General features: G+C 46.4%; 1 protein-coding gene across 4 annotated transcripts in view; it reads right to left on the bottom strand.

Annotated features, from left to right (window-relative positions):
- Positions 1–12,463, bottom strand: part of Lef1 (lymphoid enhancer binding factor 1) — a 108,721-nt gene that overhangs the window by 9,694 nt on the left and 86,564 nt on the right. For 2 of the 4 annotated variants that reach the window (XM_042701848.1, XM_042701850.1), the window contains 2 exons: positions 7,551–7,599; positions 6,877–6,917 (listed from right to left, as the gene is read on the bottom strand). In XM_042701848.1, the coding sequence (XP_042557782.1) occupies positions 6,883–6,917; positions 7,551–7,599 (84 nt within the window). In that variant the 3' untranslated portion in view covers positions 6,877–6,882. The remainder of the gene's footprint in view (positions 1–6,876; positions 6,918–7,550; positions 7,600–12,463) is intronic. The other 2 variants (XM_042701847.1, XM_042701849.1) reach the window with 1 other exon arrangement.

Below are 12,463 nucleotides of genomic sequence, written 5' to 3'. Positions count from 1 at the left end.
TGAGCCACCAGTGTTTACACAGTTTAACTTTGTTTTCTAACTGAACATGCCAACTTCGAAGCAAACCCTCAGACGTTTACTTGTTCTTACCATGGACAACTGCACGCACAACACTGTAGAAAAGGATCCGCAGCAAAGCCCAGGGAACAGTGCACCCTAGGGTGAACTTCGAAGCACCTTTCTCAGTGAGACCACTGAAGACACACGAACTCTCAGACAGGACTAAACTGGGGCTCCAGGCAGGCTCCCGCAGACCCTCAGACTTGCATCTTCCTATCCATCCTCTGCTCCCTCCTCCCGTGTCTGCTCTGGGCAGGCTGTGCCAGGCTTGCCACAACCCACGAATCTAACGGTCCCTTACCAGGCTCTCAAGCATCACCAATGAACAGAAGCGACAACATTCTTTTCAATGTAAATCCAAGCACTGCAGTCTACACTGTATTGCACAATACATCTCTTGGCCCTAGGGTAACACGGTTAAAGTTGAATGTATTTGTTGTTCTTTTAGTTTTAGCCAGCCTGTGAGAGAGATTATAGCAAAGCCAAAAAAACCAGTGTGAGCCCATGCATCTGTACTGCACAAGTATCTCTGAGGGCCTCTCTACCTTCTCAAAGTTACTCGTTTGTTTAAATAAATGTGATCTATTTTTGTTTCTTTTTCTTTTTTGCCAGTCCTGGGGCTTGAACTCAGGGCCTGGGCACTGTCCCTGAGCTGCTTTTGCTCAAGGCTGGCACTCTACCACTTGAGCCACAGCACCACTTCCAGCCTTTTCTGCTTATGTGGTGCTGAACCCAGGGCTTCATGCATGCAAGGCAAGCACTCTACCACTAAGCTACATTCCCAACCCCTACATCTTAATTATTTTAAAGGCGCTATACAGAGGGGTTACATAAATCAGGCAATGAGTACATTTCTTTTTGCATAGTTTCACCCCTTCCCCTTGCTCTTTCTCAGTATTTTTCCTCCCACCCACACGTTGTAAAGTTCATTTTCCACGTAGTATTCAGTGAGTTCCACTGCTGCACTAGTTCTTTGATACAATCAAAGGAACCACATTAAAAGTATCTCCATTATCTTTCAGCCTGTACAATTTTCAGTTGGCAAGTTTCTGAATTTGCTGTGTTAAAAGCAAATATTAAACTGGTTTAGGACGTTTAGTAAACTCAAGGATGATCCTTTTTTTTTTTTTTTTTTTTTTCAAAAGTTCTAGTTCTCCAACTCACTTGATAGGGGTCAAAGGAGGGGAGTAGTAAAGTGGACGAATGGTGAATACAATCGTAACATTCAACGTCCATACGTGAAAATGGAACCAGGACACTTGAGGGGAGAGGGTGGGGAGAGATGGGGGGAAATGATGGAGGGGGTGACATTGATCATACTTTGACTTGTAGAACTGAAATCCATCTGTTCAACTCTAGTTCTTTCTCGTGTACGTAGAGTTAAGAGAGGGGAGTATTACATAATAATCTCTGAGGGCAAGCTCTTGAGATGTTCTGCGTTCCCGATCAAACACCAGGAACTTGCAGCAACTTAATCAGTCTGATGTGAAACACAACCACCTCTCCCCAACGTCCTGTCCAATCAGGAAGCCTTCCACCATCTCTGAGTGAGCTACCTGCTTTCTTATAATGTGCTGCATGCAGCCCACTCACAGGGCGGCCCATTCACCTGCCCACGTCTTCTTCCTGAAAGGGAAACTGCTTGAAGGAACAAGGGGTCATTCACCAGGGTCCCCAGGCTCCCCCTGCACACCTGGTCCTCATTGGTTGTTTGCAAAGTGAATGTGACCATTGATAGGATTGACAGTGATACTGGCCTTCCGGCAGACACGGGAGAATGAACGCAGCCCATTCCCCTGTGACACTGTAGTACAAAACCTGAAATGGATGAATTTGGTTTGCTCAACAGACCCACAGTTTGGAGGTTCCCCTCCATCCTAGAGGAAGAGTTCTTACAGACCCCCCCCCGCCCCCCCGCTCTCTCGACGTCCTCAAAATTGCTTCTGTGTGGAGACTAGCTAGTGATTTGTTCCCACATGTCTTAAGACCACTGCACAGGAGGAGAAACACAAGAAAGACAAGCAACCTCTCCTCCACTCAGCTGTGTGCCTACTGGACTTCATGAGGCACCTGCAGAGCCAGTTCTTCAACACACACAGCAAGGGTTTTTATTTTGGGTTTTTGTTTTGTCAGTCGTGGGGTGTGAACTCAGTGCCTGAGCCCTTTTGCACAAGCTTAGTGTTCTACTGCTTTTGAGCCACAGTGTCATTTCTGGTTTTCTGTGATTAATTGGAGATAAGAGTCTCATGGCCTTTCTTGCCTGATGTTGGCTTCAAACCGCAATCCTCAGATCTCAGCCTCCTGAGTAGTTAGGATTACAGGCTTAAACTACTGGTGCCCAGCTGAAGGTTTTAAAGAAGGCAAGGTTTGAAAGAGTTTTCTAAGCACTTGAGCTACATCTACAGAGATCTGAGCTCACAGATCTTTCTCACTTAATAGGAATTTTCTTTAACAAAGATGTTAATGTAGAACAATGGAATAGAGGACCCAGAAATAAACCCACACATCTACAGCCAACTGACACCTGACAAAGACAGCTTGAAGAACACAGCCTCTTTAACAAGTGGTGCTGGGAAAACAAGTATCTACATGCAAGACAGATGCTAGATCTACCCTAACTGCCGCACCCCCTCCAAAGGTCAATTCAAAATGGATCAAAGCCGGGCGCTGATAGCTCATGCCTGTAATCCTGTAATCCTAGCTACTCAGGAGGCTGAAATCTGAGATTGTGGTTCGAAGCCAGCCAGGACAGGAAAGCCCATAAGATACTTTTCTCTAATCAACAACCAGAAAACCCAAAGTAGAGCTGTAGCTCAAAGTTGTAGAGCACTAGCCTTAAGTGAATGCTCAGAAAGGGCTGGGAAGGTGGCTTAGTGGTAGAGCGCTTGCCTTGCATGCCTGAGGCCCTGGGTTCGATTCCTCAGCACCACATAAGCAAAAAGAAAAAAGCCGGAAGTGGCGCTGTGGCTCAAGTGGTAGAGTACTAGCCTTGAGCTGAAGAGCTGAGGGACAGCGCCCAGGCCCAGAGTTCAGGCCCCACAACCGGACCCAAAAAGAAAAAAAAGAAAGAAAATGCTCAGAAACAGACCCCAAGCCCAAAGTTGAAGCCCCACAACTGGCACAAACAAAACAGAAACACTATAAAGATTCATGTCACCCAGGCTTGAGTGGTTCACCTGTTAACTACTCAGGAGGCTGAGAAGTGGAGGATTGCAGCTTGAAACCAGCCAGGGCAGAAAAGTCTGAGACTAACTGATCAGCAAAATGCTAGACTAGAGGTATGGCTCAAGTGGTGAATCACCAGCTGTGAGCAAGCAAGCAGACAGCACGGGCCCTGAGTTCAGGTCGTAGTACTGGCACATATGCAAAAGATTCCCTGTATTCTAGTCACAATGGGTGTTATCAAACATACATACATGTGTACAAGTACATGCACACACAAATGTTGAAGATGCAGGGGAAAAGGAACTCATACATTTTTGGCAGGTAGGTGAATTAATACAGACACCATGGAAGCTGGTATGGAGATTTCTCAAAAAACAAAATGAGAACAGAACCAAAAATAGAACCCAGCTATTCCACTCTTTCGTATACACTGGAAGGAACCAAAGTCCGCAACAGAGAGAAAAAGCCTAGTGAGTTCACAAGGCCCTGAGTTCAAGCCCTAGTACAGGCAGGCACACATGTGCACATGCGTGCGTACACACACACACTAATGGGGAGGGGACTAACAGGAACGTTATCATTTCAAGTGAGTGAGATCCCTCTGAGTGCAAATCTGTGCTTCTCTCGGCTCCACAGTTCTTATCAAACGAACCACCAGCTCTCTCTCCACAGTGGGGGGGGGGGGGGGGGGGACAAGGCTATCCCAGTCACACAGATAGGAGAGGAGGAGGAACACAACACCCTGACAAAGGGCACGCGGTGGGGACCTTGTCCAGTGGTGGTGGTGGCAGCTTGGTGAGAATTTTCTTTTTTATAGCTGGTGGAAAGGGAGTTGCTGTTTCTCTAACTAAAACACTGCATAGCAAAGATACGATAGCTGCTAATTTTCTAACAAGAAAAGGGGGTATGCAGTGTGCAAATCTCAGGACTCAGCCTCAGCTTTTACATCAAAGTAAATACCAAAGTACATTTCTGTGTGTGTGTGTGTGTGTGTGTGTGTAATAGAAATAGTTGGCTTTAATAATTTAAGGGCAGCCTGGCACTAGTGGGTCACACCTGTAATCACAGCTACTTGGAAGGCTGAGATCTGGGGACCGTGGTTTGAAGCCAGCCTGGGCAAGAAAGTCCATCAAATGCTTCTATCTCTAATTAACCACTCCTACAAGCCAGAAGTGGAGGTGTGGCTCAGGTGGTAGAACATTAGCCTTGAGCGAAAAAATAAAACAAAAAATTAAAAAGCCCAGGGACAGGGCCCTGGCCCTGGGTTTAAGCTCCAGGACCAGCAACCTCACATAGACAGCGCATCAGTGAGGACTAGCCCTCAGCACGCAGCTGCTGGGTACCTCCTATGGAGAGGCATGAGGGGGGGGGGGGGGGGGAGTGACCAGTCATGAAATAGGGTAGCATTCTCTCAAGGAATGTTGACCAAGTTGACTTCTCCGAGACTCGAGCTCCTTGCGGAAGGGGCCAAGATGAAGCCACTGTTGCGCCCCCGTACCTATGCCAGGTGGACACCTAGCGAGAGACCTTTGACAGAGAGCCGCTGGGTGAGGAAAGATTTGCCTATCACCTGTGAGGAGGTTTTGGACAAGCTGAAGGGAGGGTAGCTTTACCATAGAAAAAGCCAGCCACTCAGAGTGACGTTAAGGATTAGTTTAGAACAGTCTGGTATCTTCAAACGAGTATAAGGGGTTCTTGTAAAAGAGGAAAAGCCTCTCCAGATTCCAGTAGTGGGGAAAACAAACATCTCTGAGCTCCGACTATGCGCCAGAGGCCAGGTGTACCTTACACATCCCAACTGTAGGTTGCAGATAGGGTATCATCGGATTCATATTATTTTTCAGATGAGGCAAAAAAAAAAAAAGATTAGAAACCTGGAGTATACGGCTGTCAGCTGATTAGAAAATTAAATCTATCTGGAGAAAAAATCTGCTGCCGGAATATTTTCTTGGGAGAGCTGCTTCAGGTTTCAGTGCCAAAATTAAGTTCTAAGAGCTTCAGCAAGGTCACCTAGTTTAGTGAGGAACAAATGTCTGTAAGGTAACGTTTTTCTAAGAATCACTGCACAGATCTGTCTGTCCTGCGGCAGGGCATGCGCAGTGCCCTCTCGCTGTCACTAATTTTGACAGAGAAACCGGTAAGTGGGCTGGGAATGAGGAGAGAGGGAAAGCAGGGGAAGGAGTAATGGTAGGGGAGAGGCAGGCCCTTACCAAGCCTGGAGACGCCAGGCCATTCAGGCCATAGAAATGCTGATCGACATTTGTAGTAGAGAAGTGACACTAAGCAATTTGAAAATCGCTCCAGGGGGAACTGGCAGGGACCAAAAAAAAAAAAAGCTTTCAGGTAGGACAGTCAGAGGGGAAGTGTGAGGTTACTGTGGCGGTGATGTGAGACACAGGACACTCCAACAAGGCTGCCAACAGGGCTTACTGACAGGTTCCATGTGGGTTTCTGGAGAGAGAGGGCAGAACTGACTCCACTGAGAAGAATTATCACCCTAAGAAGATGCACTATACTGTGAAGTCGACCTTCATGAGAACTAAGACTCTGATTCCTAAAGTCTGTTTTTCCTAGGCTAGTAAGTTACATGGATAGAAATAAAAGAATTGAGTAGATGGAATGGGAAGGTGGCTTAGTGGTAGAGTGCTTGTCTAGCATGCATGAAGCCCTGGGTTCAATTCCTCAGTACCACGTACACAGAAAGAAGCCAGAAGTCGTGCTGTGGCTCAAGTGGCAGAGTGCTGGCCTTGAGCAAAAGAAGCTCAGGGACAGTGCCCAGGCCCTGAGCTCAAGCACAAGAACTAGGGGGCGGGGGGGGGGGGGGGGGGGAGAGTAGAAATAAACAAAACACTAAAATAATAGAGTGAAATCTAGCAATAATTCTTAATCTTAAAAAAAAAACAACCACCACCTGATAGAAGAAACATGGTTAATCGCATAATTGCCCATGCCATCTTTTAAAGTAATAGAAAAAATAAAATTGATGAAATAGTCTACACATCATTTCAGCTGAGAAAACTCCCAAGGGAGAAGCAACTTTGAATGTGGCTAGAATGGTCCTCAGACACCCCTGGTTAACTGCCTTTTTTTTTTTTTTAAGGCAGTTCTACCACTGGTCATTAAGAAATGACTGAGAAGATAAGTTGGGGAGGAGAGGGGAGGGATGGGAAGAGAGAAAGTAGGACAAGGGGTAGAAGGGAAAACATTATATTGCAATGTAGCAGATATAAAACCTATCAGTTTTGCTGGGTGGTGGTGACTTTGCCTATAATCCTAGCCAGCCTATAATCCTAGCCAATCAGGAGGCTGAAATCTGAAGATCACCATTTAAAGTCAACTCAGGCAGACTAATCCATGAGACTCTTATGTCGGATTAGCCACTAAAAAGACATAAGTAGAACTGGGGGCTCAAGTGGTAGAGTGTGAGCCTAGATCTAAAAAGCTAAGAGACAGTGCACAGCCCCGAGTTCAAGTCCTGGTACTTGTACAAAAAATAAATAAATTTTAGAAAACAAGAAAGCATCAGTTTGCGTTTGGTGGTGTTTTCCTCTTTCAGGAGGGATGCTGCATGGACTGGCTTGAACAGGAAGATTCACAAGCATGGGCCTCTTTCTATAGCTACTCAGCGAAGGACCAGAGAGTGGTTCTTACCATGTTTCAGATGTAGGCAGCTGTCATTCTTGGACCTGTACCTGCAGAAAATTGTGTCTTTAACAAACGTTTATGGAAGAAGTTTCTGTACATTCCAAACACGTAGTAGCTACAACATCTTGTCCATGTGTTTGCTTTACAATTTCATGGTGCTCATGCCAGCCATTTTTTATCTGTGCAGCACAGGGGGTGGCGTAATTTTTTTAACGGAATAAAATGGGGTCTTGCCAATGCTTGGGACCAATACACAAGAAAGATAATCCCTGTTACATTTGTTAGTCTTAAAAACCCACATCACAGAGCAAATTCTCAAAGGGATACGAAGTAGCCTGGTGTATAATTACTACAGAAGGTAACATTTTAAAGGAGTGTGCAAACAGAAGAAAAGCAGAGGTGTTAAAACACAGAGGAGCACACATACACATACACACACTGCCCAACCTGGATTTCAGGTGTCAGGGTTGGGCAAGCATTTCACAGAACCTCTACAGCCCCACACTTACAAAGAAAAGTCTTTTGAAACATTTAAGGAATCTCAGGAAGGAGAGCAGAGCTCAAGCGTCACACATGACAGCCACAGAACAAAGCAGAGAGAACGTCAGAGGCCAGGTGCCCACTATTGTACAAGCTGCTTGCAGAAGCTGAGCACTGATGCAAAGTCACCAGGTGCCTACCTGATGTGGACTCCTGGAGTTTTTCTCTCTTCCTCTTCTTCTTCTTACCCTGCAAGGAGAAAGGCACACTGTCAGGTCACAGAGCGCAAGGATGGAATGACATGCCAAAGTACGCGACCCAACACACAGAGCCAGTGTCTGTGAGTAGAGAACAGGGGGGAATGAGGGGAGAAGTAGGGGGAGAGGGGGAAGAGAGGAGGGCAGGGGAGAGGGAAGAGTAGAAGGCCCAGGGAGGGAAGTGCTGAGAAACATGGAAAAAGAGAGGAGAGTGGGGGAAGGAGAAGGTGGGAAAGGGAGAAATGATAGGAAAGAAGGGAGAGGAGAGAAGAGGAGAGGAGAGGGAGGGGCAGAGGAGGGGAGAAGGGAAAGGAGGGGAGAGGAGGGAGGAAAGAAGGAAGCAGAAATGAGGGGAGAGGAAATGGGATGGGGAGAATGGAGAGGAGAGAGGGAGAAAAGGAGGAGAGGAAGTAGAAGGAGGGGGGAAAGGGGGATGGCGAGGTAGGAGGAGAGGGGAGAGAAGGGGAGGAGGGAAGGGAGAGAAGAGGTGAAGAGGGAAGAAGGGGGCAGAGGGGAGGGACAGGGGAGAGGAGGGGAAGAGCTGAGGGAGACCCTAAGACAAAGGGGAGGGAGAGGAGGGGAGGTCCTAGGCCCTTCAAGAAAAGCAGACTGTAAGGCTGTCCCAGCTCAAAGCATCAGTGCTCAGGATGAAGCTGCCTGTGAGCAAGTGCATGCCCACGTGGCCACTGAGCACCGGCACCTGTGGCAGAGGCCTGGCATCCAAACAGGAAGGAGGGAGAGGAGGGGGAAGGAGGAGGAGGGAGACACAGAACCTCAGAGGAAACTAGACATGACTTTGAAGATTTCCATCCAACTCAGAACATCGTCTTCCTAAGGCAGACATAGTGGCAAAGACATGCATGCAATTTTAAAGACATTTTAAAAGCATCTCTATGCCACTTAACAAAGTAGGTATGGGGCTGGGAAGGTGGCTCAGTGGTAGAGCGCTTGCCTGGCATGCATGAGGGCCTGGGGTCCATTCCTCAGCACCACATAAGCAGAAAAAGCTGGAAGTAGTACTGTGGTTCAAGTGGTAGAGTGCTCGCCTTGAGCTGAAGAGCTGAGGGACAGTGCCCAGGCCCAGATTTCTCTATTTTCCTTTTTTTGTTTAGGTCTGAGACTAGGACTCAAACTCTGGTACCAGATGCTTTCACTCTTGGCTACCACTCTACCCACTGAGCCAGGCCTCCAACTCCTTTTTTCAATAGCTATTTTATATGATCAGATGCACGTAGACATTGGCCTGTGTGTTCCTTAAGAGGATCCTCCTTAGTAATTTTCCTTCCCAACTACTATTCCCTTTGAAAGAATCTTGAGAGTACATACACCCTGTCTACTTGAATGAAGAGCAAAAGAAATCAACTCATCAGATATTTTCAACCAACTGCAGTAGGACGTATGTTGTACCCAGCATTTCTATCTCCCGTTTTCTGTACAATCACAGAAATAGCAAGTAAACTAAGTAATGCTAAATAAAATGTGAGGCTCCATAAAACTGTGTCTTCTCATCACGTGGCCACTGAGCCCTGGAAGCTTCAGGAAGGAGACTGAGGCTGTCCTCATGAACACGGAGGCAAGTGACTCCCTGACACAGCGGACAGCCCCACAGCCATCTTTAACTAAAGGGGGCAGGAGAGCAGCCCTGCGTTTGCTTCTCGTGGACTAATACTGTTCCTTTCCGATGAAATTACTTCTGCTTGTTAGTGTGTACTGGGCGCTGGTGGCTCACACGTGTTATCCTAGCGACCCAGGACGCTGAGATCTGAGGATCACAGTTCAAAGCTAGCCTGGGCTAGTCTTACTCCCATTCATCACCTGTAAATTCGAAGTGGTGCCGTGGCTCAAAGGGGTAGAGCACTACACTTGAGCAAAGAGAGCTCAGGGGCAGTGCCTAGGTCCTGAGTTCAACCCCAGGTCTCGAACCTTTTCCCATACTTCTAGCTCTCATTTACCAACAGTGTTATTCCCTGCAGGAATATCATCTTCCTACCTTGACTCCCCCTTTCCCTCAGGTAGAGTTAGGGCCAGCTCCCCAGTAACCCTGAGCTCTGGCTGTGACTGCTCTTCACAGGAATGTAGTGGCATTTGTTCAGAATCCTTCACTACATGGCACAGTGTAGGCTGGGACTCAGCATCTCATACACCACCACCACTCCCAACATAGCCAACTAACCACGCTGGCTCTGAGATGTAAATGTAAAACAGGTATGGGGGGGAGGGTCTTGGTATAAACCAATTCTGCTAAAGAACCTACATGTTTTGTGTACAGCAGACAAAAAGAACTAAAATGGAGACACATTCATACATACACACTGTGGGTCTACATGGCTTTTGTATCCTCATCCTTTTCGCTTAATTTTCATATAGGGTCTTGGTGTGTGTGTGTGTGTGTGTGTGTGTGTGTGTGTGTGTGTGTGTGTGTGTGTGTGTGTGTGTGTGTGTGTGTGTGTGTGTGTGTGTGTGTGTGTGTGTGTGTGTGTGTGTGTGTGTGTGTGTGTGTGTGTGTGTGTGTGTGTGTGTTCCAACGTGGCTTGGACTATAATCTTCCCCTATTTAGATTTCCTTCAAAGCTGGGATGACGTGTTCCTATCACCACTGCAGTTTTTTGTTGGTGGACATGTGTATGGGGGGAGGGGGGGGGGGTCTTGTAAACTTTGCTCAGGCTGGCCTCAAATCCTCATTAGCTTCTAGATCTCAGTCTCTGGAGAAATTAGGGCTACAGGCATGAGTTACTGCGCCTGGCTTCAGTTTGGACATATTAACAGCAATTTATACAAAGAAAATATTGTGGCTAACACAGTAATACTTTTCATTAAGATTGTATAGGCTGCATAATACCAGGATGCATGAATCATAACATTTCAAAATTCTGACAGGACAAACATTGGCTGAATTCACCCAGGAAAATGAGTGCACTGCTGACTCACGAGAACCTCAGTTATTAGCCAAAGTTATAAAAGCAAACTACAATTATAAAAGCTACAATCCCAACACATAATGCATTTTCTACGAAGTCATTGAGATGTATCTGTTTAACATGTTTTTGATAAGGATTGGGAAAATATTCTGGCACTCAAAGATAGGTTCTTCTTACTTTCTATTCGTGTGCTTTTACCTCAGAATAACATCTTCGGCTAAAGTGCTGTCGGTGGGTGGACCTCTGTTTATCTTCACAATTCATAAATAGGTTTTTCTGATTATAAAAATGGTAAGAACACCGGGTTTTGACTTAATTCAAAACATAAGCCAATTTTTTCCCTTTAAAAAGTGTGTAGAATAAAATCTATAAAGGTAAATGTCACTAGCTTTCTTTAAAATAACTTTCTCTGTATCTCTATTGAGGGACCAAAATGAGAGTCCAGGTAGAGAGGAAGAGGGAGAGTTACACATTCCTTTCATGTCTTTCTAAAAACTAAAACTCATTACTTAGCCAAGCCTCCTAGCTACTCAGGAGGCTGAGATCTGTGGATTATGGTTCAAAACCAGCCCAGGCAGAAAAGTCCATGAGACTCTGATCTCTGATGAACCACAGAAAAGCCAGAAGTGAAGCTGTGGTTCAAGTGTCAGAGCACTAGCACTGAGCAAATACACTCAAGGACAGTGCCCAGGCCCTGAGTTCAAGCCACAGGAGCAGTACACACACACACACACACACACACACACACACACACACACACACACACACACACACACACACACACCATCCCACCCCCCCCTCTAAAGGTCAGAACAGAAATTAGGAGGCATTCAACAAGCAATGCTGTCTACACTAATTCACAGCCCAATGAAGGGCAGAGGGTAGACCCGATACCAGGCAGGTGACAGGCTGGCAGCCCTTAGGAGAGGCATTGATTTTTTCCAACTACAGGGTATAGTACAAGCTGTGTATGGAGAGATGGTAATTACTGCTCAGAGAACAGAAGCTCAGTTCAGGGGCAGAAACTCTTCAACAAAGCAGACTTCTTAAAAAGTTCTAATAAATGGAGCTTATCTGCCCAGGACAGGAAGCTGCTCACATCCTGACCTCGGGGAGATCTGAATGCGAACTGCCCCTGAGGCCACGGGGCCACCTACTTACACAGCCTTGAACAAAGTACTTAGGCTTGCCAACTTCTCGTCTGCAAAACCAGGAGGTGGATGCCCCTGCATGTTTTTAATGTTTCAAAAGTAACAGAAAAATATTTAAGACAGTTTCCAAAAATCAGAACATGGTTGTTATTAAAAAGAACCACTAAAGCTGGGTGCCAGTGGCTTATGCCTGTGAATCCTAGTTACCCAAGAAGCTGAGATCTAAGGATCGCAGTTTGAAGCCAGTCTGGGCAAGAAAGGCCATGAGATTCTTATCTCCAGTTAACCTGGAAATGGAGCTGTGGCTCCAAGTGGTAGAGCACTAGCCTTGAGCAAAAAGGCTCAGGGACAGCAACTAGACCCTGATTTCAAGCCCCAGGATGGGGGGAGAGGGGGAAGCTGGGGCAACCAATGATGCCACTGATCACAAACAGTTGGACTCTGATTTCCTATATAACCAGCCAAGCACCAGTGGCTAATGCCCATATTTCCAGCTATTCAAGAGGCTAGTATCTGAGGATCAAGATTCAAAGCCAGACTGGACAAAAAAGTCTGTAAGATTCCATCTACAATTAACCAGCCAAAAAAAAAAAAAAGCTGAACTGGAAGAGTCACTCAAGTGGTAGAGTGCTGTGAATAAAAACCCCTGAGCAAGAGTGCAAGGCATGAGTGCAAGCCCTGGTACCACCATTAGGAAAAAGAAAATGACAGGTCTGGGAATGTGGCTCAGTGGTAGAGTGCTTGCCTAGCATGCATGAAGTCCTGGGTTCAATTCCTCAGTACCACAT

This window comes from Dipodomys spectabilis, unplaced genomic scaffold (assembly GCF_019054845.1).
Source record: "Dipodomys spectabilis isolate Male_0828 unplaced genomic scaffold, ASM1905484v1 ptg000297l, whole genome shotgun sequence".
In the NCBI taxonomy this organism is placed as follows: domain Eukaryota; kingdom Metazoa; phylum Chordata; class Mammalia; order Rodentia; family Heteromyidae; genus Dipodomys; species Dipodomys spectabilis.
The sequence above is the reverse complement of the archived record's forward strand: the minus strand, read 5'-3'. Positions and strand labels throughout refer to the sequence as shown.